Source organism: Chelon labrosus, assembly GCF_963514085.1.
Source record: "Chelon labrosus genome assembly, chromosome: 2".
Taxonomy (NCBI): Eukaryota; Metazoa; Chordata; class Actinopteri; order Mugiliformes; family Mugilidae; genus Chelon; species Chelon labrosus.
The window spans coordinates 32,365,965-32,392,836 of NC_140338.1; the positions used below are offsets into that span (position 1 = coordinate 32,365,965).

General features: G+C 39.1%; 2 protein-coding genes across 2 annotated transcripts; one reads left to right on the plus strand and one right to left on the minus strand.

Annotated features, from left to right (window-relative positions):
* Nucleotides 1-9,121: 9,121 nt before the first annotated feature.
* rasd4 (rasd family member 4) lies at nt 9,122-9,944 on the plus strand (the record flags this gene model as incomplete). The annotated part of the gene is made up of 1 exon (XM_084572973.1): nt 9,122-9,944. The coding sequence occupies exon 1, from the start codon at nt 9,318-9,320 to the stop codon at nt 9,942-9,944; it is 627 nt and encodes a 208-aa protein (XP_084429099.1). The 5' UTR covers nt 9,122-9,317.
* A 4,370-nt stretch (nt 9,945-14,314) lies between these two features.
* Nucleotides 14,315-26,090, minus strand: LOC311500431 (phosphoribosyl pyrophosphate synthase-associated protein 1-like). Its single transcript, XM_084561839.1, has 10 exons — nt 25,470-26,090; nt 22,893-22,945; nt 22,735-22,801; nt 21,492-21,664; nt 20,501-20,616; nt 20,279-20,334; nt 18,794-18,939; nt 16,057-16,127; nt 15,522-15,668; nt 14,315-14,797 (listed from the first exon to the last, which is right to left on the minus strand). The coding sequence occupies exons 1-10, from the start codon at nt 25,631-25,633 to the stop codon at nt 14,639-14,641; spliced, it is 1,152 nt and encodes a 383-aa protein (XP_084417965.1). The 5' UTR covers nt 25,634-26,090; the 3' UTR covers nt 14,315-14,638.
* Between the last annotated feature and the right edge of the window lie 782 nt (nt 26,091-26,872).

Genomic DNA, 26,872 nt, shown 5'->3' on the forward strand with positions numbered 1-26,872 from the left:
AACAGCACACTTTAGTTTTATTTACCTTCTCTTCTTTGACATTTACACACACACACACATTCAAGGAGACGTCTGGCGAGCCACAGTTTGAGCTCGTCTCATTTCCAGAAACATCTTGGCACTGAGTCACTGCTATATCAACAGACTGATTATAAAACAGGATATATTAATCCACACTTTTGGAGGTGAGTCATAAGGTTGAGCCGCCTGCTCGAGTGGCTTCGCTTATTTCCTGTTGACTCTCCATTCAGCGTGTCTACATTTATGAAGATGATAACATACTTAAATATTTGATTACCCGCCACCATCAGAGCTCTTTCTGTTTCAAACTAAGATATGGTGTGGTTTGCCCGATAATGACTGTGTTGTTCTACTGAAATTCAATAAAGCATCATTTGACAGGAAGCTCTTAGCATAGTTAACATGACCTGGGGGCAGGTGCAACAGATAGTTATGTGCATGTACGTAAGTAACCCCATCAATTATACTATTTCACCTTAATAATATAACTTCACTTTATGTGAAGTGTAACTTGCTCACATGCACCACAAGTAGTTTTTACTTATGCATCATACTCAGTTACATGCATAAGATATAAATGATTACAGTTTCAGGACGGAAATGCTGCAGCAGTTCACTGTAATATCAAGACTGTTTCTTTATTGTTATTCCATGTGTATGAAGAGTGATTCCACTCCAAGGGTCAGTTAATTGTGGTGCTGTGAATGTCTCTGTGCAGATTATTGAAGTCGGTGCATAATCAGTTTGTCTGATAATGGACCAAGAGGATGAAGATGAAGCCAGAGATGGTCTAAACTGGTATATATTGTTTTGATAATGTTAGCTATTGCATCGGTGGCAAACATTCAACACACAAAATGCATAGTGTACACAAATACAAGCTCAATGCGTTATTTTCCTGGAGAGCAGCTGAGATTAAGTAGTGCAGAACACTAGATGGACGTGGGAGAGAAAATGATTTTAACACAGAATTTGAACATCCACAAGAAAACAGAATAACTGAGGCTGAAGGACTGTGCAGAGCTTCAGGAAGCAACCCAAATCTGTTCAAGCAAGAGAAAAGAGGGCAGTAAACGTCAGAGTGCATTGAGATTTACTCCAGAGGTGATATTGAGCTGCGCTGACCAGAATAAGATAGCAGTTAAGAAACAGGAAAATGGGAGACCCAAAAATACACAGAAAAAATTTGATTCTCTCCTATTCTTAGGATGAATAAAAAGAGACTAGTTTCTTTTCTCTCTCTCTGTGTGTATGTGCATTTCAACCTCAAAAGCAGAAGCAGCCAACATGAGTGCCGTCAGACTCGATAGTTAGGAATATTAGCGAGTCAAAGTGCTGAGTGCTCAGAATGAAGACAAATCTTTAAAAACATTACTGCTTCAATGAGTGTTAACCAGTATTAGGACCTGGAAAGAAGACAAACTACACAGACCCTCAAAACTCAGGAAAGTGTTTAACTCTGATTGAAAAGAGAAAACTAGAACACAGGAGGAGGGGAGACAAGAGGAGGGCTAATCCCTGGAGGATGACGGTTGAACATGTCATCCACTGCAGTGAATGACGGTAAGGACAGAAGAGTAAGCTATGACAGGGGCCTCACAGTTACACTGACACTTGAGCTAAGCTCATTTCTGATGTTGTGCTTGTGCTTTATTCATAAATAACCTTCCTTAAAACATTCTCAGAATAAAACTGTGTAATTTATGCCCCTGTGCTGTATAAATTTTCAACCAACTGACAGTGCCTGACTTCTAAACTCCCCTTAAACAACACCAGCACAAATATTGTAATTTAGTTATATAGTTTTCCTTTTGAATAATGTATGAATTATATAATATACATAGTTTCATAATGAATTTGCATTTACATCATGTTACCTGGTCATTCGCTTGCTAAGCTGTTAACCTCTGTAGATTCTAGATGCCAGCTGTTGCCTAGCAGCGGCACTCTGACTCTGGCTTGCGCGCTAAACATTTTGCGTGCACCATTTATAGTCCAACACAATGTGTTTTGAATTTTACATCTGGCAAAATCTTCTTCGGTTGATCATTCCTATCACATTGTTCATGGGGGTAATGTGGAATTCACTGCAGGCTTATATGAGCATGAGTCCCTCACTGCAGTACCTTCACGTAACAGCCAGGAAAATCAGGAAAACAAGATCGCGTCAAAGTAAGGTTTTATAAATACTTCCTCATACATGGTTTTCTGCTCGAGTAATACTTCACTGCAAGCTTGATGAAGGTTTCTACATCATAATTGTACATTATATCCTACAGGGAAATTTAGATTCATTATTTGGTAGATTTCTGTCTTCACTAATAAAATACTGGTAAGGTTGATAGAGACCAACAAGACGGTGATAGCTGCCCCACTGCAGGCCGCTGTATCCTGGTCCTGCTGTGGCACCGCTCGCTGTCTGTTTGGTGGTTCACATGAAGTCCAAAAACTCTGTATTAGTCATTTGATTATATGTCTCTTTTAATTCAACATTTTTTGTGTGTTTGTTTGTGCTTGTATGGGTTTCTTTCAGCAGGAACTCTGCTATGACTCTGAGACCAATCTTGTGTGGAGAGTGGAGACAGTTCAACACCTGCTGTAGGAGCTACAGGACCAATACTCTCTCATTTTCCCTGATGTTTGGGAACAAAGAATCTGGAAAGTTTGATGTGAAAGTGTTACTATGGTGCATTTTAGAATAAACGTTTTAAGCTTAACATGGCCCCTTTTTTTCATCATAGTTAATTTTACATGTAATATGTAACTGAAAACAATATTTGCACCATACAGAGTAAATATGGAGGTGGAACACCTGTAGTAGTTAACAACTGGCCCTATGAGAAAGTTGATATCTAACACTATACATTAGTGTTGACAGAAGCTAACACTGGTTAGTGTTGAGAAGTGTTAAATTTTAACTCAATAAGAGTCAAATTAACATTCTGTGGTGTGGACCCATATCGACACTTTAAAAGTGTTGGGATTAACTGTGATGGTGTTGATTTGGGTATGCTGAATTTGCTGTGCATAATGTAACAACTCAACCATAAAGCTGGAATCATCTCTCCCATTAACATTTACTACTCACTATTTACTCACCTACTACTACACATACACAGCTCAATTTGCCTTAGCGAAGGGAGACACTGAACCAATACTGGCAGACAGGAGGGCAATTTTCAGTTCACCCAAGCACTACATCAACACACCAAGACTGGAAGACACTATTTAAAGCGGAGGTAATTGTTGTTATGAATGAGTTATACAATAACATTAGAGATTTTGATGATGCATCTTTACATTTCACAGGTTATTGACTTCATATTTGACTTCAATCATACCATTCTCAGTCTTTGCTTCATTTCTTTTTACCCAAGAGTTCCCAGGAGTGTTTTTTATGTGCAGCTGAGCTACTGTAACCAAGCAATTTCTGTTGTGGGTGAATAAAGTTTGTCTAAGCGTAAGTCTAAGTCTAACTTATGGCGGACGGGAATAGACCATATTTAAAATTTGAGTTGTTGTCTTATTTCAGACTGGATGTCATTGTCATTTTAACATCCACTTAGCTCAGTATGAATGTGAATGGGGAAGGCACAGTATTTTGCATTTTATTGTACACAACTACTGACACTATCTCTGTTTATGATGCCAATGCTCCACGTGATGGCCACCTGTAACGAAGTGACGAACATGATTGCATCAGTAAATAATATCCAGTCATATAAATCAAAATGTTCCTTACTGAATACTGCCATGCTTGTCATCCATCTCATCATTCTTCAGGATTCTCTAACAGTTCTGAGCCTCAAGCAGGAAACAAAACTCCTGATACACACACGAAAAAGATTACAGAAACGATTCACACTGGATTAGTATTATCACAGGACCTCTTGGTTTGGAGAAATTTGGTAGGTAAACAGCTGTGTAATTTTTACTTTTCAAGATCACACTAACGTCACAGATGAACTCCATAATTATTGTAAAAGACATGAGGTTCCCAGGTAGTGCTAGTCCTCTGCAAACGGGGCTATAGACTGCCACTATTGTTCGAAAACTATTAAAAGAACATCAGGAAGCTACACAGGAAAGCACTCAGGCAGTCAATCAGGGTTTGCAGCCAACGACTACAGCATTTGGTTTGGACTTTTCATCTACAATAATTTCAAACATTTGATGGGAAATGATTATTTAAAGCAGGGGTATCAAACTCATTTTAGTTCAATGGCCACATACAGCCCAGTTTGATCTTAAGTAGGCCAAACCAGTAACATAATAGCATAATAACCTTTAAATAACTCCACATGTTTTCCTTTGTTTTAGTGCAAAGAAGTACATTATGAAAATGTTTACATTTAATGAACTATCCTTCAACAGAACCTTTTATGAACAACCTGAATTTTTTAAAGAAAAATAAACTGTGTTAGACGTAATTTTCCCGTATTTCTACCAGCTCCTGTTTAGTTCTGGGTGTCATTGTTGTGTTATGTCAACAGCTCTTACTAAAACAGCATGTTTTAAATTAGAAAGAGGTGCCAATTTTATTAAAAAGAATGCAGTTAATGTCTTCTATGAATTTTTGCACTTGGCAAATTCATCCCGCGTGCCAGATTGGACCGGGCGGGTGGATTCTGGTGTGTTTGACACCCCTGTTATGAAACTTGTGTGGTTTTAGTAATGTCTGGTTCAGTAAAGCCTACCCTTTGTGCATCAAAACCTCAAAAGTCCTCCTCCACACCTTCTTATAAGACAATATATAAGAGGAAGAATGCTTGTGTAGCACTGAAGGTCAGCTACCACATAGGGCAACATTTATATTTGGCATGTGTCAGATTTCAGCATCATCATCTGTTATCATTTTGACAGGATGGCAGTGCCAGTGTCGATGCAGACGATCAGACCGGGGGGCAAAGACACAGGTCACGTTCTATCAACGCACACATCCGGGGGCCTTTCCTGCTCGACAGCATACAAGGAGGCTCTAGGAAATCAGTTTCAAATAGAGACATTCAAGACTAATAATAGTTGACTCTATTTCACTGGGGTGACAGATCTGGGAATTTTGTGTGGTAAAATATTACTTCTTTAGAAAGTTTTTTTTATCTTTTTAAATAAATGGAAAAATCATGATGGGGAGCTTAACAGAAAATACTGAACAGGGGAGCTAACACTAAGCTAAACACACGCACTGATTGAGTGAGGTTGCATGTGCACACAAAAGGCCACATGCACACTGAAGAACAATATCACATTCAGCACAATAGCGTCACGACACAGGTCATGTAAACCGAGCAACCTGTTGTGCAGGCATTGAAAACTAAGGGTAAACTACACACAAAGCAGATCAGTGACAGGAGGATAAAATATAGAGAGCGAGCACCATTTACAGAAGCTCTGTGAATTACAAAATGCATTTAGACGAGAGGGCCATTGAATAATGATGAAGCGTAACGATATACAACAGTTTTCCTTGCTAACACACACCAGAGCTGAACATTCAGTGCAACAGGCAATGCCATCTGGCCATTATCATCTCCACGGGGCAACATGACCGCAAATAGAAAAATGCCTGGAATATAATGAGACATAAGGGCACAGGAAGATCCTGAGGCTACAGATGGGAGGACCATTATTTAGTTTAACACTGCACCATTTTTTGTTTTTAGGTTGTTTTGAGTTCTGTCCTTAATTTACATAGTATTGTAGCATGATCCATGCATATGTTGGAAATCAGGGTGTGTCTGCAGTTTGTCACTTTGGATTAGATGAAGAGAGCTAAATGCTGCTTCAAATGGCGTGTTGTTTATCATGCTCACAAGAAAAGTCCATAAGAACAGGCCCCTTTAGTGGTATTTACAACCTCGTAAACAGGACCGTGTTCACCAGTCATAACCAGGAGCTCACGAGTTCCATCTGAAGGCAGTATAGAGGGTGTGTTTGGCTGACAGAGAACAAGGCCATTAGCATTTTATTCATATGTAAATGTACTGTAATGCACGTTTTGTGCAGGACAACAAAGGACAACTCACTCTGCAATACAAAAAAAAGATGTAAAATACAAAAGCCTACAAAAGGTATCCATTATCAGTACAAGCACAGCCTAAGATCTAACACAGATGAACAAAGAATTGTTATAACCTGACTGGAGGGCCACAATATAAAGTGTAGACAAGACATCAGGAATACAAAAAAAATCAATTTTAAATGAAATAAATCACATTTAAAAGCCAAATGCAGGCGACAAATGAGAAGCAATGAGTCATGAAATGGTGTGTTCCTCTGCCATTTCAGCCTTCCCCTTTATCCACACAACCTTGTATGTCAGTGATGAGGTCATTCCAGGCCATTGCACCCTCCATAAGAAACCTGCACCGCCACCAAAATGCTAGTGAGGATGCAGATTTCTTTTGATGACATTTGATCGGAATCGTTTGTTTTGCCTGTGCTGGAGGTGTGTAAATATATATATTGTTAACGGTTATTTAAATGAAAAGATAACTGGTAAGTGTTGTAATGCCTCGGGGGCACTGTCAGTCATATCTGATGAAATGTGAAATCACACAGTCCTGGTGAAGCAGACTATAGCTTCAAAATATTGAGTGTTAAATTTCCTAATTAATAACACCTTACTAGTAATTAACTTTCAGTGTTGAAATATGTTTCTGACCAGGGGCTAGTAATTAATTATGCAGCCTGACCCTTTTCACACCATTTTACTATATATGAATGCTTTATTATGACCAATGCCATGTGTGAACTGCATTTAAATATAGCACCTGGTCTAAGTGGAGCCACTTTAACTACAGGCTCATACTATAAGCATATACTAAGATGCAGTACATATGTAGATGGAAATATTACTTTTAAACATGAATCTCCGCCTGATAAGTCATTACAATATAGATCCTGTGAGTTAACAGATATGTATTTTTCCTAGGAATGTCATTTTCAGGCCTTAAGACAGGATATCGTGTGTATTTACCAGTGACCACCAGAGTTAGGAAGCTGATTAAACTATCCACATTTCACAAACCATCATTTAAGTCTGTCTGCAGCCATCAATGGTCCTCATGCAGTGTTAGTCATGAGAAAGCGCACAGTTAATATCCCCACACTGCTTAACTCTGCTCTGCTGCCCAGCACAGGTACATCAGTCCCCAGGGGAAACAATGCATGAGTGTATATTAAAAGTGTCAGCTAGAGGGACTGGGTGGGGGTTACAGTGTCTCCTAGGGCTGATCATGGTTCCAGACTGCTGCATAGACTAACAAGGCAGGGAGAGTCACCGTCTGTGAGACGACACCCATCTCAGGGGAAATTTAGGAGGCTCACGAGTCAGGCTCGCTCCTCTGGAACAAACTCTGACAAACTGGAGGCAGGCAGGATTTATTCTCAGACACATAGAGGCATTGCATGAAATCACATCTAATTGGACACCAAGGACAGCTGAAGGTGATTCATTCAGAGTTGTGCGTTGCCATATGTGACTGACCTATAAGAGTTCTTCTTGGAATCTATGTGAGTGAAATGTCATCAGCTTAAGACAGATAAGTTCCTTGACACCACATAAGGCTATTAGTTTTAGCACAGGCTTTTGATTATTTGTGACTTTCTGGAAACATGAAACTGAAAAAAGAAACAGTGATTGTGACATAATGCCCTGCCTCCAACAGACAAAGCCAGTTGCTGCTGAGGAGTGAAACAACTTTTTGCATCATTATCTAAGATATTGTATGCACTGAAGGATTTCGTTCATCAAAACTTAAACTTGTAAAATCACTTTAGCTCGTAGATAGAAAAAAAGAGTTTTAAATTTCTACTATTGGCTTCTATAATATTAAACGGTTTGGAGTTGAAATACTTCTCTGTCTGCAGCTGTGTTGATCACAGAAGCCACGCTCAGTTTGTATGCACCAAATATCTGGAACACACTCAAAGAAATCTTGATTTCTGCAAGGTTTAGTTCTTTTAAACTGAGATTTAAAGCTTTTGCTTTCCATTGTATTTCATCAAATCAAATGCGAGAACCCCTCATCCCTGCAGTTGACAACAAATTTTTATTTCCTATTGGTGTGTAATAAACACATTGTTAGCTTGAGCCTATATGGAGCTGGTCCTCATCCAAAGATATGTTGTGCCGCCATGTTTCTGCAGAACCGCAGATCAGACAAACCAAACACCAGATCTAGAAAAGGCCTTTCCAGTTTTTAAGTTGTACTGGTCACCGCACAGGGAGGGGTATCCAGTGGGCTGCAATCTGCAACCTCACTGTTAGATGCAATTGAATCCTATACACCGGCCCGTCTGATTTTTATTTTTTTATTATTTTTTTTATGCAGAGCACTTTGAATTACCTTGCAGAAAGGCAAGATAATGTGCAGTGAATATAAAGACATTAACAGGATTACAGATATCTAGGTAACTGTTGAAATGGGAAACTGACCTTTAGAATAGTCTGAGCATGATTAAGACAAACCAAATATCTATTCATAAGTGCAAGCATTATGTAAATACTCGTATGTGATTTAAATGTGTTCAGCCAGTAAATGATTTATTACTCTGATAGGTTTCATAGTTTTCTTTAATCAGTTACCGCTTGTAAAAAGTGGTATATATTCTGAGCTAGAGTAATCAAAATGTATGGCACGTATGGATGTTTATTTATGAGATGATCCTGTACTGTATAATCAAGATTGACCTGCACCATACAGCCAATCAATCAACCATCAAACAGACACAATGAAAAACACTACATCAATAAATGAAAGAAGAAGCTTATAGTGTCAAAGCAGAGGTATAATAATTATGTCTTTACTCTGTGATTGTCTGGAATTACAATCAGGATTATGCTGAAACAGTATTTTCTGCGCTATGATTTGCTCTGTATTCACCCTCAGATATCACCACCTTTCTCTTTCTGAAGTGGGCCTGTACACTGATTTGCATGCTTTCCCATCATTGGTCGCATAGACGTTGTACTTGAATAGGCTGCCTTCAGCTGATTGGTTGCAACCGCACGGGTGGAAAGCTCTCTCACCAAAACTGGCATAAAAGGCAGTGTGCGGGATCACAATCACAGAGGAGCGCTCAATACACAACTTTAAACAGCCTAAAGCCTGAAAAGCAGCAGTTGAAGGAAAAGCAAGGAAAAAAGCTAAAAAAGAAATTGAAAGAAATTGCCAATGGATTCTCATGGGAATTAATTTATAAATTCAGTGACAGGTGTTGCAGCTGCTAAAAGGAAGTGAGTAAAACTGGGACATTTTCTTAATTGATTTTGTAGAGAAAAAAAAATAAACATGTCTCTGGAGGTGAAGGAAAAGACCCAGGTGCGTCTAGTGTTTCTAGGGGCAGCAGGAGTAGGAAAGACAGCTCTGATCAGACGCTTCCTCCAGGACACCTTTGAGCCCAAACACAGGCGCACCGTGGAAGAGCTGCACAGCAAGGAGTATGACATCGGTGGGGTCAAGGTCACTGTGGAGATCCTAGACACCAGCGGCAGCTACTCCTTCCCTGCCATGCGCAAGCTCTCCATCCAAAACAGTGATGCCTTTGCACTGGTGTACGCTGTGGATGACCCAGAGTCACTGGAGGCTGTAAAGAGTCTCCGAGACGAGATTCTAGAGATCAAGGAGGACAAGTACACACCAATCGTGGTGGTGGGGAACAAGGTAGACCGGGAGGAGGAGCGTCAAGTGTCCAGTGAGGACGTGCTGTCAACTGTGGAGATGGACTGGAACAACAGTTACCTGGAAGCTTCGGCAAAGGAGAACGCCAACGTGGTGGAGGTGTTCAAGGAGCTCCTGCAGCAGGTGAACCTTCCCAGCCGCCTCAGCCCCGCGCTACGCAGACGCAGGGAGACATTTCCAAAGGACACCGACTTCAGGCCACCCATGAACAAGACCAACAGCTGCATTCTGTCGTAATGGTAGAAGGGGAAGTGGGGGCTTGTTTCATAAAGGGAGTACGTTGTGGAACGTACCATCTATATGAAGTCCAGGCTTCATATAGATGGTAGCCTGGAGAGAGAGAAGCATGGACTTCAGTCATTGCAGGTAAAAAAGTGAAGAGCTGCCTGATTGCGATTGTGGACTAAGAGAGACACTCATTACTGAGATGAACAGTATGAAACTACAGACGGGACTTGAACTGACGAAATATTTATGAAGCCGAAATAAATCCACAGAAAGACGTTGCATTAATTACCGTTGTTTACTTGATGTAATGTTGTTGCTGCTTTTCGGTGTTCAGATAAATGTGTAGCTTTTAGATTTTAAGTGATATGTTCACCTACATCAAGATATTTTGACTGTTGATACCAGATTGTTTACTGAGGCTAAATGTGTATACTGTACATTGTGTTTTGTGAAAAAATTTATTTCTCATGTAATTTTTTTATTCATTTAGTAATTCACCTGTAGCACATCATGTTTACACTTTTTGAAGTTAATTGCCACTGAGCATGACATTTTGTCGTCTTATGTAAAAAAAAGAAAAAGTGAAATGCAAATATAAACTGTAAATGCACTTTTCATTTTGAAATGACTACTTGTTTTTTATAAGTATGATTTTTTTTATCATCACATACTATCACAAAGACTATTTTGTTGTTTACTTAACTAATGTAAGTGACATGTGGACCTAAATGTATAATAAAAAGATAAAAAGCACAAGAGGAGCCAAGTTTGTTGCGTGAAATTGTTAATATAACTAGATTATATATAAAGTGCAGTGAAGAGCGATATATATATATATATATATATATATATACACACAGAGAGAGTGAGAGAGAGTGTCATGTATACAGTATATATGCTGCATAACTTCATTTTAAATAAAAAGATATGACTGCTGTCAACCAAATGCAGAATAATCAATTTTTTACAGTGCATGTGATAACTGCCTTGCTTATTGGAGCAAATAGGATGTTTCCAGAACAGATATTAATGTCTTTCGGGATAAAAATCATGACCTCAAAAAGCAGAAACAAGAACTATATAGAGCAGTGAAGAATCCTTACATTTGCCTGAACACTGATTACTTTGGGTGGAGTCACAGCACAGTCAACCACTGCACCAACTCTGACTCCATTTCACAAAGCCAGTCACAAAAAAAGACTAAATCAAATATTCTGTGTTGTTCTGGATGATGGTGGTGAAACTCAAACTAGCCAATTAATGTGTGTTCTAAACTGAAACCGGTTTGAGCTCTGCCTTTCTAACCTGACTACAGGCTCCAGTATTCTAAGATCTCTGTTGCCATCTGTTGGAGAAAATCACACATTACATTCACTTCAATTAGTACCAACACTTGACCTTACCCTCACCATTGAAGTGTCCTCTTCAGAGTGGAGCTACAAACGGTAGGGATTCAAATATTTACCTAAGAAATGAAACACTGGTCATGTTTTGTCATGTTTAAGAGGATTATCAGATATTCATACATTGGCAAACAACAGTCAGGTGACTCCCCACCTCCTGCATATTTCTTCATTGTAAATGAATCCTAGTCGCCAGCTTTGCTCACATTAATACCAGATAAGATTTTAGTATGATACAGCTCATATAAAAGCCTGCTGCTCGCAACCATTATCAAATATTATAGTGTTAAATGTGACCAAATTTGCACAGTACAGGAGCCAGGCAGGACGAAGCTTTACAACTTTAATATATGGGAGTAATTAAAAATATGTTCATTTGAATCTATATTCAGCTAAAAATATTATTCTGAAATACTTACATGATTATTTGCAAAGATATTTACATTCTTGGGCTCATATTGCACTGGTCGCCATGTTGCACATATCACTGCCTCAGGTATTCTGTTCTCCTACTAAGAAATGGGACACTCTACCCTATTCAGAGGAGGGAAAGTGATTGCGCCAAGAGGGGGAATTGGTACTGGGACGTAAAGGAGGCGTCAAGCTGAACTCATGAAATAACACAAAATGATGTCCAGTGTGTTTAACTCAAGTTCAAAAGTGCACATGGAAAGTACTGAAGAAAATCCTTTGTGTAAACTACTTGTATATTCCACTGAGCTGAGGCAGATGTCATTACATAGAGTTTCAATGCTCTGAAGGTGGGTGGATAATTGGTCTAAAAAAGAAATGTAAATTATTGACAGTCACTGACAAGAGAAGTAAATAACAATGACCATTCTGTGACAATACAGTGTTCTGCTGGGAAACATTCCTGGCATTCATGTGGATGTTACGTAGACACATAGCACCCACCTAGACCAGACCAGGCACCCCCACCCAGACCAGACCAGGCACCCCCACCCCATAGCAATGACACTCCTTGATGGCAGCAGCCATCCCCAGCAGGATGCAGCCTGACAGGAAATGCTTTAGGAACAACTAAAAAAAAAAACATGAAGAACAGCACAAGGTGTTGACCTGGCCTCCACATTCACTAGATTCCAAACTGATCAAGTATCTGTGTGATGATCCACAGAGGCCCCTCCCCTCAACCCATAGGACCCAAAGGCCCCCACTAACAACATTCTGTTGCCAGACACCACAGGACACCCCAGAAGGCCCATGTCCATTCTCTGATGAGTCACAACTGTTTTGGAGGCACAATCGGTGTATAACAGTGGTTTACTTTTTTTTACCTGACAGACCAACAGATTATGAGGCCTATTTTTTAATCACAGCTGTCTTTTTTTTTTTTAAACCTAAAATGAATTCAAGTAAACAAATATAAGTAAGTGGATAATAACACATCTTTACATCTCTAGAAATGACATTATACATAAGCTAAGGCGGAAAGCATAGGTGACATCAATTAATGAAGCCAACTAGCTGAAGGCCTGAGGCGACGGCAGTCAAAGTCAAGCAAGGCAAAGCAAAGCAAAATGCCCTAGAGCATCACAACATTTGAATACTTAACAGTTGAGCAGTGCTCCGGTTTTGCCGGTTAACAACATGCATCATTATGCAGTTCCTGAAATAACTGCATGGTTCCCCTAAAGCAACCTGGAGAGCAGAGACAGTTGTAGCTCAGGTCCAAGCACCCCCCCCCAACCAGTCCATCAGATTAGACTGAACAAAGTTTCCTGTTTTAATTTGAGGAAGTGGCCGGGTAAACGTTTGCGGGTAGTTCCTCTTTCAGTCCACATTTAAAACGTTCTTCCGCACTGTGCTCTTGCTCATTTTTGAAGGCAGGGAGGCCGAGCAGCTTCATAGTCAAGCAGGTGTGTGGATTTATTGTCTTGTGAGTTCATTTAATTTCGGTCTGAGATCAATGTTTGAGGGCTTCAGAATAGTCTTTTTACATAGACTTCCTTCACTTTAGGAAAACTTTAATTGACATACATTTAATTCTTGTGTTTATTTATTTAATCAGCGAAGGAGGCCATTCATATAGCTTATGGAGGATACAGAGTCATTTTCTTAGATGTCTCTGCTCCTGGACTTGGTCAAAGCTCCTCAGCAGATATAAATAACTCTGAGGCGTTTAGAACAAGTTCAGGGTCCTAGACAGACACAGCAAGATTATTTAATAAAGTAATCAAAGTAAGTAAAGAAATGTGTGTTGCCTCCATATGAAACAAAATAGTATTTAGGGCAGGACATAATGTAAGTTCTTCTGCCTCTGTAGGATTTAATTTGTCACATGCCTATATTTATTGGCATAGTCATTGTGAGTCATGTGTAGTGGTGTAAAACACCCTTGGAAATATAGAGAAAGGGGAATTGAACCTTTACCAGAATTACATTTAAAAGTATCACCAAAAACGCCATTTAAAGGCTGCCCTGTCTACAACGGGTCACCCTTTGTCAATAATACTTAAAATTTTATATAACCTCAAGGTCAAACTATATAACTTAATTTACATTTTTGTGTATAGGTAGATATTTCACACATTTTTAAAAAGGAAAATCCCAGCGGTCTGTCTGCCCGACACCAAATGGTTTTCTTAACCTGCACTTCTCATTTCATTTCCTGAAAAATGCTGTCCTGTAGAATATCACACATGTGCACCGGATGATTACCGTGCTCTTTGGCATGAGTGTTTTTATGTAACTGCAGCTGGACACCTCAGTGTGACATTTTGTGCTCCTCCATGCTTCACAGAGCAAGGCGCCTGAGCCGAGAATGAAACTGCTACTGAAAGTTTAGGGTCAGGTGTGAAGCCACCGTTAAAGTATATTTGGACTTGGGTATTGCCATCTGCAGTACTGTGGTATATTTGTATCCAATTATTTGTGTGTAGCTCACCATTTATAATTTTAAATGGCACAAAAAAAAAAAAAAAAAAAGAATGACAGACCTATACTCACAAAAGATGTTCTCAAAAGAGGAATAGCTTTATTTGCCATAATCTACAGCATACTGCGAGACTGCACATGATACATTATTTGTGGAATGTATGTTGTCAGATGGTAGGAACCACATAGTAAAGTGAAACCATTGTGTGTAAAGTATTTTTCTATGACAGAGAAGAGAAATAGCGTCGCTTCATTTGTAATGTACACCAAATACGAGCAATCACTGTCAACAGCTTATCAGCAAAACAAGTAGGAACAACTGTTTCAAGTGGATAGTTGGTCCTCAGAGTATGTGCTTGGTAATGCTGCCTTGTGTGTGCTGGAATGTGTGCGTGTGTTGCCTCAGTCATCCACAGCGATGTTGCGGAACAGATAAGCCATGGACTCTCCATTGTGGGTCCGCCGGATGGCCTCAGCCAGAATCATACTGACGTCCACGGTTTTGATTTTTGGACACTGCAGCTTCTGCACCTCGTGAGGGACAGTGTTAGTCACCACGACCTGGAGGCACAGCACAACAACTTTAGTGTACGTCTTTGTTACAGGAAGAACGAAAGAAACCTCCCATATGATCTCATTTTCTAAAACTCAATCAAACATGGAGCTAATTCTGAACTAGATTTTTCACATATTCATAAGTGTGAAAAAAACAAATACCTGCTTAATAATTTGGTGTTGCTTGGAAAATAATCACTGTAGGACAGATACCACATTGAAACTGAATACACGCAGACATTGGCCATTTTACTCTCATAATTCACAAAGAGTGACAGCTATTTTTCACACAGTTAGTACAATTGCTAAAAGAGGAAACTTGAAACCCTAATAAAGTCCTCTGAACACAATTATCAGCTGATCAATGTGACAAAATGTTTAATTTGTTATGTCTGTTGTTAAAATAAATGATATCTATTTCTCTCTCCAGCTTCATTTGAGTCATTATTAAAGGAAAATAAAAAGTCATGAACAATATGCATTAAAAGTCTAATAAAAACCTACATACAAAATCAGGTGCATCAATAACCTTCTTCATTTACTTTTGTTTAGATTTTTTGGGGGCGAGGCAGTGGGGTGGGGGTTAATGCTCTTTAGATATGTGGTACGGTGAGGAGCTTCTTTTCTCGTTTTCTCCCACTTCAGATGTATTTACTTTCCTAGAATATGTCTTTATAAAAGTAGTTTTAGGTTAAGTTTTCTAATCACAGACAGCCACACATGATTTTACCTCATCAATAGCAGACTCCTCTATTAGTCTTGGTGCCTCTGCAGACAGTAAGCCGTGTGTAGCCATGATGTAGATCTTGTAAGCTCCCCTCTCCTTCAGGATCTCTGCCGCTGCAAGAAAGTCCTCAACATCATCTATGATGTCATCCTGAGACCACAAAGTTAAAGCAAACAGGAAAGAGAAAAAAGAAATATATTTAGCATTCTGGTTTTAGTTCTAGGTCACATTATGGTGTAGGCAAAAAAACTATTTAAAAAATATAGGATTTCAGAAGTAGTGTGACTAACACAAATCTGCTTAAGGACAAAATAACCAGAAATACATCCTATGAGAAATAGTAGCAATGTGCTCTAAATGATAATATGCCTTTGCATATAAAGTAAGCAAAACCTCAACTAGTTTAAAGTTTCAACGTTCAAACAATTCCACATGTTGATCCTACCAGTACAATTGTTTAGAGATATCCTGTTATTCCGTAAAAACGATGGATTTGTAAATTACTTTAAAAAAATCTGATGAAAGCTGGAGTTCTTACAACAATAATGGCGATCCTGCCTCCCACATCTCCAACAACGGTGATAGGTGGCTTTTCCTTCGCCATCATCACTGAAAGACACAGATGAAGGGACTTTACTTTCAGGAAAAGAAATGGGGTGAGTCCTGCAACCCGAATCAGGAGCAGATTATTGGAATGAGGTAAAGTTAGAGGAGATTTGGTGAGAAGGGATTTGGTTGAAACCTGCAAACATCATGCAAGACAGCTGTAGCCCAACTAATCTCCAGCTACCAAAGCATCAACAACGGCTGCGAGTTATTAGTGGGACGCATTTGTGCTCCTGCTGAATCAAAACACTGACGGCATTACGTGGCAGAATTACATATGACTATATGATGAACCACAGACCAATTAAAAACACAAGCAGATGATATTATAGTTTAGCATGATTTTGTTCATGTTAAGCACTTAAAAAAATTCTACTTCATACTCAAGAGTGTGATAATAATGCTACTCATGTCAGTGAAAAGACTTTTTCCACCTCTTATATTTTGTTATTTAGTAGCCTCAAGATTTGACAGGCATAGTTTCTCGCTATACTAATAATTGTTCATTTCATAAGGAAAAAATATTCGGCTGAGAGGATGTGAGACTGAAGTCTTGCAGTGATCACTGTGAACATTCAACAGACACAGTGATCCGACCGTGACTCAAGGGTGAATATACCGCTGAAGCTTACTGTGGCCACACAATGTAGGGCAGAGAAACCTGAAACAGACGTTCCACACGTTTCATTTCCTTGCCAGCTTTAATTTTTAGCAAAAAAAACCCCAAAAAACTGTGTTCACCCCTAAAAGCAACCCACACGAGGAGTTAAAAGTTAAAAACTAAAAATGTACAGATTGTACAGACTGTAAAATTGAAGTACTGGTTCACAGTATTTAGTTTCGGGTAGTTTAGGGAAATAGCACTTCTTTCGCAGCACTAGCTGGTTTCATAAACAGCTATTTTAAATGCATTGATGAGGCTAGTGTGAAGTGCTGTATCCATTTTCTGTAGAACAACATAATGTGAGAAAAAACAAGTTAATTCTACAACAATGACAACAACAAAATAATTCCATTAATTCATTATCTCTTCCTGCTTCACCTTTGGCTCAATAGTGGAAAAAAAGGAGCCAAAGGTGAAGCAGGAAGTTGGGTTATGCTTTATTTTCCTCAGCTAAAATAGAACTGGACATATAATCAACACCTCTGATGGGACCACTGTCACTTGTATGTCCAGATATCAAATGGAAGCCCTCAGTCACTCACTGTCATGCCATGCAGGGAGGTAAAAAAAGTCAAGTATGTAGAGATTTAAGCATTATCATACTTGGGAGCTCTATCCCAAGGAATGGGACATGTCTGCCGCTTGCTGTGGACAAAGACAGTACGGTACACAACGTATTTAGATACAATTAGATGCACAAGAAGTACGGACAGGACATTATACGGCATTCTTCTTGTCAGAAGCATTCCTCTCATTATTTTCTCTGGCTTCTAAACCTCCCAGAACAGCTGGGCACAGAAAAAAGTGTTTCTGAAATTTGCAACGCATATGTAAAGAGAGAGGGTTGGAGGGAGTGTGACTCGGCATCTGCTGGAGCTGAAAAAGACAGAGCTCACACTTTTCCGAGACCGGGGAAGAATGAGAGAGATGCTAGATTCAACAGAAAAGAGGGCAGATGAGACAGGATGAAACGAGGGGGGAAATAAATCTGGCTGAGGAGAAGAAGGGAGTAATGTCAGTTACTGCCAGTTACTGTCAATACTGCTGGTATTTCACAGGTGGCTACAACAACGCCTCAGGCAGAGCTGAGCTGAAACATATCGAGAGTGTTTGTGCGTGCTACAGGGAGGTCAGCATGGTCATTACTCTCGTCTATAAATCCATTAACAGCTCATACATAATATAGTGCCATTGGATGTATATATGCTTAACTTAGAATTGATGGTGAATACATATAAAACCATAGACTGTAAATAAAGATGGACGGAGGAGCAGTGCATCAAAAGTGAAGCCAAAGCAAGTAGAGCTCTCCCTGGTGTCTGGCTGCAGTACAGGTCATAAGCTCCACCCCTCGCCTATGTTAGTGGATGGGACTTGAGGCAAACTAAAACACTAAAATACACATCAAATAATTTTTTTTTCAAGGACAGATTCTGTCATTTTAGGTAGTTAATATAATGGTAATGCAATATTCAAATGTCGTTTTTCTTGACAAGTTTCGTTTTAGTTAGTTATTTGACGCTATAGAACAGGATGTGGCATGATGACTACAAGTTGCTCTGCCAACCACTCTGTGAAGTGGCCCGTATCACCATGACAGTACCAAACAATGAATAAATACCAATCGTATCCCGGTGAAAATGGAGTCAGCTTGGCCAATGTAAGGAAGCGGGGATGCATAGTCCATATTTATATACAGTCTATGGTTTAAACCATCAGAGAACTGTAACAATGTAGACAATCTTTTAGACTGTCAACAATATACTTGTGGTAGAAACAAATATAGCTACGGTAGAGTTTCTCTGTGAGGCTATTCGTTACTGTTGTTTTATAGGTGAGCTTTCTTGGCTTTCAAGCACATTAATTACATGACATGCGGAAGTCAGACACTAAAATCTCATCAGGTGTCCCGAAGAGTCACCAGACAGAGAAAAGCAAAATGCACAAGAGTCAAAGTAAAGCACCTGAAAGGTGAATATACATGTATAGTTGTCTTGTGTCTTACATGGCAGCTCCAGGCCGGTGTGTCCTGTGGTGGTGCGGGAACACGGGGGAGACTGGCGACCGTCAGCCATGTCCGACTCTGAATGATGGGCCTCCCCGTGCATCACTGCCAGTCCAAGTCTCAGCCTCTCAGCGTAGGACTGAGCTCTGAGAAAGACAGACACGCAGACACACAGGGGTGAAAGAAACCATCAGACATACAAAGGAATACATGGGCAAAAGAGGGCAGTAAGACGTCTGCACAGGAGAATGAACATACCTACACAGACAAAGCAGTATGGTGAATAAACAAAAGCGAAAGACAGCAAAAGAAAGTCAACTGTAACAGTCAGCTTTGAATAATAATTTCTGTCTAATATGATTTAACTATAACAAAGTTTCAGTTTCCTGGTTAGAAAATCTTAAAATTACAACTATCGCTCCACCCTGAAAGAAAAAAGATTCTTGATTTCAGAATTGTATTCCTGGATACAAGTATTTCCCACTCTCAGAGAATGTGCAATGAAGGTTTCCACATGTCACTTGAGTAAGTTGCCCATTGGACTGACTACGGGTTGTATGATGTCAAAAATAGGAAGTACCCTTGTCAGTTTGACCAGCGTTTTATTTTAGAAAAGAGCCATGAGACTGAGATAAATTCCACGGAAACATTTTGCCACTTACTAACTCTAGTGTGACGCCTTGAAATACAATCACGCACCAACACCCCCAACACTAACAACTGACTGAGGTAACTAGCTGCCTTTTATACACTCTTGGCTCCTGGTAATTCTCAGGTAGCTACTGCTTATTGTTTATGCACTGTAAATTGCTCGCTTTATCTGTTTTTGTATCGCCTAATTTATCATCTGCCCATCTCCTGTATTGTAAATGATGTTATGTAATAGTTCCTGTTTATAGTCTACTCACATTTAACGAACAAATCCATCTGTATAATATGGTCATAGTACCTCATTCAATCATTATGTATATCTTGCTCATTAACCTGTATATATGGTCTCACCTGTACATAGGTTCTGATCTGTAAATATTGTCCATATGCTGTAAAAACAACCTGTACCATACTTCTTATATACCATAATATTTATGCCATGTGCACTTACTGCCTATTGCACTTCTGGTTAGATGCTAAACTGCAGTTCGTTGCTCTGTACCTGTACATGTGTAATGACAATAAAGTTGAATCTAATCTAATCTAATTAACAGGAAGAGTATATTTACAGTCCCCCTCTGCTTCATCAATCACCACTATGCCTTTACTGTACCATAACATTCCAAAAATGTGTATTTTATTCAATAAAACATAAATCAATATATGTGTAAATATTCCATTTTCATTACCATACTGTGTCAACCTTGTACAAGCACATAGAAATGTTCCACTTTAAGGCAAAGAACTTAAAACAGCCTTCTTATATCAAACTCTGAATAAAGGGTCAGCACCAAGTCACGTTTTGAGATTTCTGTGTATGAGTTTGCTAGTTACCTTTTGGCAGCTGAAGGGGACTTGGCAACAATGATAGCATTCCTGTAGTCTGGGATCTGAGGAAAGAGAAATATTCTATTCAGTACATGAATACTAAAAGGACACTTGATTCTACATAAAAACCTATGATGTAAAGCAGAATGATGTAAAGGATCCTTTTTGTGACACTGTGTCTGTTTGACAAAGTAGAATAGTATTGTTGAGGGTACAATGTAGCCTGACCTCCTCTTGGATGTACTGGATGAGGAAAGGGGAAGCTCTCAGGTTGTCAACGGGGAAACTGAAGAAGCCTTGGATTTCCTTCTGGTGAAGGTCCATAGTAATGATGTGAGTTAGTCCTGCAACAACAAATACATGACGCATGGACATGACTTGGGATGGCTTCAGAACTCATTTCAGCAGTATATGAAGCAAACATGTCAGAGCTTCTAGACATTATACTGTAGAAAAACAACAAAAAAACATTTTGCACATAGATTTAGGACCTCAATAAAAGGTTAATAGATTCTGAGAACAGAAGCCAAAACAAAGGGTTTGGAAATTCTTCAGCAACACATATGCATTGTGCATTTGGCATTTAGGTTTGGTTTAAAAAAAAAAAAAAGACGTGACGAGTTTTACATAACAAGTTGCAGAATTTAGATAGGAACAAAACACAAATAATGGGTTTGTACACTGTCCGAAATCAACAAATACTGGATAAACCAAAATAAATATTTCCAATAAATGTTTCCACCAATGTGCATTTTGCCATAGAAAGTCAGGGAGGAGCATAAACCATACGACTGAGAAAATATATGAGAACAGATTGAAAAACTGGTCAGTGATGACTGAAGATGAGACAGTAAGCTAATCTGTAAAGAACACTAACCCCCCTTTGCACCTAAACAAATATGGATGGATGTTTATTATAGAGTTCCATTTGTCCCGGCAATACAGATAAAAAATGAATCTGTTTATGCATGGACAGGTGTGGGCAACACAGTTTAGTAGTCTACATGAAGAATTACGTGTGCTCTTCATAAAACATCTTTATAAAGTAGTAGCTGGATTCTCTGAACGAGCATCTATACATATTGCACACTACATCATTTTTCGGCTTGCCAACAGCCACAACTGCTTAGTATATTTTCCTGACTTAAGTCTGTGCTTTAATTTAGTCTATATAAATGACCAACTGATAATGGGAAGAAAATCACAACACAATATATACCAGCTTTAGCTAACATGGATGCTAGCAGCTTGCAGACAACAGATCCTCTCTTCCTCATCTTGCACTGCTTGCTGTAAGGGAAGTATGGAATGACCCCGATGATGTTCTTGGCGCAGGAGGTCTTCAGGGCATATGCCATGACCAGCAGCTCCATGATGGCTGTGTTGACATCTCTGAGCAACAAAGTACATCAACACAGAGACTATATTAGTGCCATCAACTCCAAAAGAACTGTACATGCATGGTTTAAATATATGGCTTTCTAAATAACTGACAAGTTCCTGTTTAAAAGATCATCATCTCAATGACCACTGAAAATGGAATAAACTCTACAAAGACTAGGCTGTTTTTTATGTTATAATTATTAGTGTCATTGTTTAGACATGGCCTATTATTAGACTGCACCTTAACAGGCTTTTCCTCTAGTTACCCTGAGGCATAACTGATCTCAGAACTCTACAGACATAAACACTGTTCAAAAAAAAAAAAACACCGGCAGGTTAGAAGCGATTTTCCACAGGAGATTTTAAATCCCCCTACTAATACATAAATAAATAAATAAATAAATCACTTTTCTATAATGAGCATTGACTAACTGCCATGACGCTCTGGGAATACACTAGTGGTAGAATAGGACACTGCATGCAGCCATTGCAGCCTAACCAGCTTGTGGAAACAGATCTGCACACAGTCAATACAGAGGCTCAAAAAGGTGATGTGCCCTCCTGTAACCTGTGGTTGTTTTTAGGAGCCTCTATTCATGGTCTCTCAGTCATGGCAAATAACTGATAAACAAGGTCAAACACAAAGTTTTATTTGGACCGCAAAAGAAAATGTGAAAAGAAAAACATTGCTCATAGGTCATGCTTTATACAGACATTCTGGTCATTTTTTTTCCCAGTAGGGCTGCAGACAAATGTGTAATTTCATCAAAACAACTGTGCATTTCCATAACCAACAGAAACACATCTAATGATCTAAGTGTAGTCCTCACTGTCATTTTAACCAATTTAGCTTCCACCAACTTGCAAGAAAAGAAGATATACGGCCCAACAGTGACAAAGTTGTTTTCTATGTATTCTCAGTTGTAGCTAAGTTTAGACAAAACTTAGCTTTGAGGAGTGGGGCAGCTTTACTAGCTTCCCGTTTCTACGGGAAAAAACATATTTATCTGCAAGCAAAAGGCACTCTGCCTGCTGTGTTACAGGAATCTTAAGACATTAAGCATATCTTCCCGTCTCACCTGGGAATGGTCTGAATTATGAAGATATCTTGTCCACGGACAGATTCTTTCACATCCACTCTAGTCTCTGAAAGAAAAACACAAACATTGTGGGTTCAAGCGTGATGTCAAGTGGGACAGCAATAAATGAGAGAGCCGGGCATATTTGTCGGTCTTACCTGTATTTGACCCTTGATAAACCACTGATTTGCCCAACTCCACGCCCAAGCGTCTAGGGATAAAAGGGGAGGAAAAAAAAAAAAAAAGTGTTAAATACACAAACACACACCTTTACGTGTTACATTATGGCGACTTGACTACTGTTGATTTGGAGGCACTTAATGAAGGGGCTAAAAGGACTCATAAAACCTTAATAACCACAATAAAACCTTATAGTTTTTGACTTATTGGTCAGCGTCCAAGGCCTCTAAGTCTAAGGTACAACAGCACTAAGTATAAAGTCAGTGTTTATTAGGTATTATTATTAACAAGGCAGCTGTGAAGAAAACCAATAAACGTACAGCTCTGGTAGGCGATGTAGTTGTGAAAGGACTGTGAGTTGATTGTCTTAAAAAGAGAAATATCATATATCAGAAACAATGATGAATAGCCAAGATATAGACTAAGTTAATATTAATATTATGCTATGTGTAGTGTGCACAGATCATTTTACATGAGCTTTAACTGTGAACAAGCTTTGACACACTAATAAAGTTGAACTTTGGGCAGAGAATGATGCTTTTAAATTTAAGACCAAACTACATATAAAGAGCTATGATTACACAGAATAAAATTGATTTCAACAGATGACTTGGCTTGGTGTCAGCTGGAGGCTGTGTCATGACAGTCAGTCAGGGACTTTCTTTGCAAGAAACACCTTCCTAGTAAATAGCACCTTGAGTACTATTTTGTTTTCTGACAAGGTAAAGCTCCATGTATGTTGTGAATAACACAGTTTGTAGCCTTCTAAACTATTTTCTACTGTCACATTTAGTGAACAATTACATGGTAATAAAACGAAGGATAACTTTGGTCCCGGGGGTAAAGCCCAGTCACCACATGCACCTCTGAGTAAATATTCAGCAGTATTCATTAACATCCTCTGTGTGCTCACAATGTTATTTAACCTTTGGTCCACAAGAAAACTCTACTCAGCACCAAAAGGCAACATAATCTCCCTAATAATGTTGCCAAACAATGAAAACTGAGAAAGCTGAGCTCTCTATGGGGCAGGCATAACTTTTGGCTGTCTGACGAGTCTTCCAACGCCAGGGAAAACAAGGCCACTCCCTGAACTCAGTAAGAAAAGATACTGGCGTTTTTTTAATCAGTTGAAGCACATTTAAATGCCCTATTAAATCATGGCCTATTAAAGGATGTGTGCCTGCCACATAAACACCCAGTGCACAATGCCAGTGGCGTGCTTACTCCCTAGACAGAAATGCATCTGCAGAGTACACTCCTTTCATCACAATGATTGCCACTGACAGGTTATTTGAATCTCCCACGCCAGAAGACAAAACCTAATAAAATAATCTCTCATCTTTGCTGTACTGCATTGTGCCTGTCGTTAGTATCTACTGACTCTTTTGAAAGAACACCTGACATGAGTTACACTGAAGAAGCAGAATGACGGCTGGGTTTTAACCAAATTTTATTTTAGCCAACATTCAGTTGTTAAAAGCCACTGAAGTAGGTGACACTAACCACGCAGTTCAACAGTAGGAGAAACACTGCCTTAGTTTAAACCTTTGAATTGAGGATTAATTAAAAACTGATAAACATAAATCCAAATTTATACGTAATAACTCCACAGCTACTTATGAAGTTATAACTAGGCTGACATCTTGTTTTTAGACATGAAGATGTTCCAAAAAACAGACTACAAGACTGTATGTTTAACAGGCAACATTTAGGGCAATGTGCTTACAACCACCTGCTAAGCCTCATCTGTAAAGACATAGACTATAGTTATAAGTGATGGCCACTTAAAAACAATAAGATGAACAACAAAACCAAACTGTTTTGCAACAAGCATCAATAGCTTTCTTTGTTTCCTTAGTATAAATGCACTCTGTTTATTATAGCTTAGCGTTTCATAAGATTATCATTAAAACGTTCTAAAAAATACACACTGCACAGCTTACAGTAGGTTTTGTTATTTCTTTTTTTTTGCTATGATTCTTTTACACTAATGTTGTAGAATACATTGTATCACAGCATGTGTGCTCTCTCCTCTTGTTGACAGCATGTGAGTGACCATGTGATTCCCACATTTTGTACAGTTTTAAATGCAATCAAAACAACACAACAGACTCAGGTCACCTGCAGCTATGACTCCAGGTGTAGCGTAACAAGGATGTCGATTCTCAACACAACAGATATGAAGTAAAACCAACATTATTGTATACACTCAAGTGCAAAACATCTCACCCAAAGTTGGTAATTCAACTGGATGATCATTTTGGAGGACGCAGTTTGTGCTGTCAAATTGTTTCTGTTCTTTAAGCCTAGCCCACTGACTAAAATGGGGTTGTCAAAATAATAGAATCATCTGTAAGCCTATCACAATATAAACCACAGCCTCCAACATGAAAACAGTCGAAGTAGCAGCTCTTTGTTATTTCAAGCTAATGCTGCATAACCTTCATGAAGCCAAGATTTAGAGCATGCTTGTTATATTAGAGTGCATGTGTTTTCACTAGTGTACCTAATGAACTGGCAAGTGAGTGTGAATATAAATGTATGTCACTTACTCTGTGATCTTCTTGGCCAGCTCGGTGCAGGCGGTGGAGGAGTTGGCAGAGAAAACACGGTAGCCACTTCTTGAAATATTCATCTTCGTGTAACCGTACGACAGTTTGGGGGGCTGAGTGTGAGAGACCAGAGACCTGTGACCCCCAAAACGCCTAATGGGCATAATGTTTTGATAATCAATGTGGTAGTCACGTCTCCCCTAAGCTGGCGAAACCTTGAAGAAGAACAGCACCTAAAAATTTAATTCAAACACCTCCACCATGCAGGCTCATCTTAAAGGAAAAAATACAAGACCGCTGATATTGTTTAACACTGCATAGAAACTAAACGACCCGTGAGCACATGCTCCACATGAAACGTGGAAGCTACACTAGCCACTCAACGACCACCCTCAAATCTAGCACAACCACAAACAGATGGAAAGCTGAGCGCTGTGTTTCCATGCGGTCACTGAGTCTGTATCGAATCCAGCACACGCCTCGTCTTTTGTTTAACATGCAGGGGACTGACAGGAACCGAAACCCGTCTCCCTGCCGCAGAAACGGGCAGCTAAAAACCTAAAGTCGTCAGGCAGAATTCAAACGCAGCTCCTGCAAACTTTGTAGCAGTGGTGGTGTGTCGCAGCAGGGGAAAAAAACGCCACGAGCCCAAGTTCATTGGACGGATGAAAAGATGGAATGACGTTCGAGAGAACCAATCAGAGAGGAGATTTGAATAGCAGTGGGCGTGTTTACATACTTTTGACGAATCAGAGCGTGCGATTTATATGACGTCAAATTAAAGCGCAAAGGCCGAAAATGTGGTGGAAGAATTCGTGTCAATGTTTTTTTTTTTTTTCCTTTTTCTTTTTGCATGTACTAAAATAACACTAAGTTATACTATTCAGCAATAGAGAGTTTAAATTTACTGTTAAAAACAACAGATGTGCCATCTTGTTTCTTGTTTCTCACGTTAATACATCTTAAAGCCAACCAACATCTGAATACATTGAGTAAATACAAGTTTTTAATAACAAATGATTTTAATAGTTACGCTCCTTATGTGAATACTCAGTATTACACAAGTTCCCAGGATGTAATTAATATTTTTTTGTGATTTTCCAATTAAATTAATATCACTCCAAAAGCAAAAGAGGCTATAGATTATTTGGGGATTGATCAATCTGCCCTAGTTTAGGGACAGTCATTGTGTCAGTAGTGGAAAAGTTATTACTCTGGTTCCTAAAATAAGGGGTAGTGTAACTGTGTGAAATACAGCACATCATGTATTTAGGATAGCTGATTATCAGCAATACAGCAAATGCTAATTTTGTGAGATTCGCCATTTAAAATAAGTGTAATGATGGTTTAGTGTAAGCTACATTTACATAAACTACATACCAAATATTTGTGGTGGCTTGCTT

Bases quoted from the DNA above. Each gene is read 5' to 3' on its own strand.
- LOC311500431 (XM_084561839.1), bottom strand. From the start codon at position 25,633: ATGCCCATTAGGCGTTTTGGGGGTCACAGGTCTCTGGTCTCTCACACT. The intron at 21,665-22,734 runs GTGAGACGGGAA...TTTGTTGCTCAG, and splicing joins ATAATTCAGACCATTCCCAG to AGATGTCAACACAGCCATCA. The intron at 20,617-21,491 runs GTATATATTGTG...TTGTTGTTGCAG, and splicing joins ATCCATGTTAGCTAAAGCTG to GACTAACTCACATCATTACT.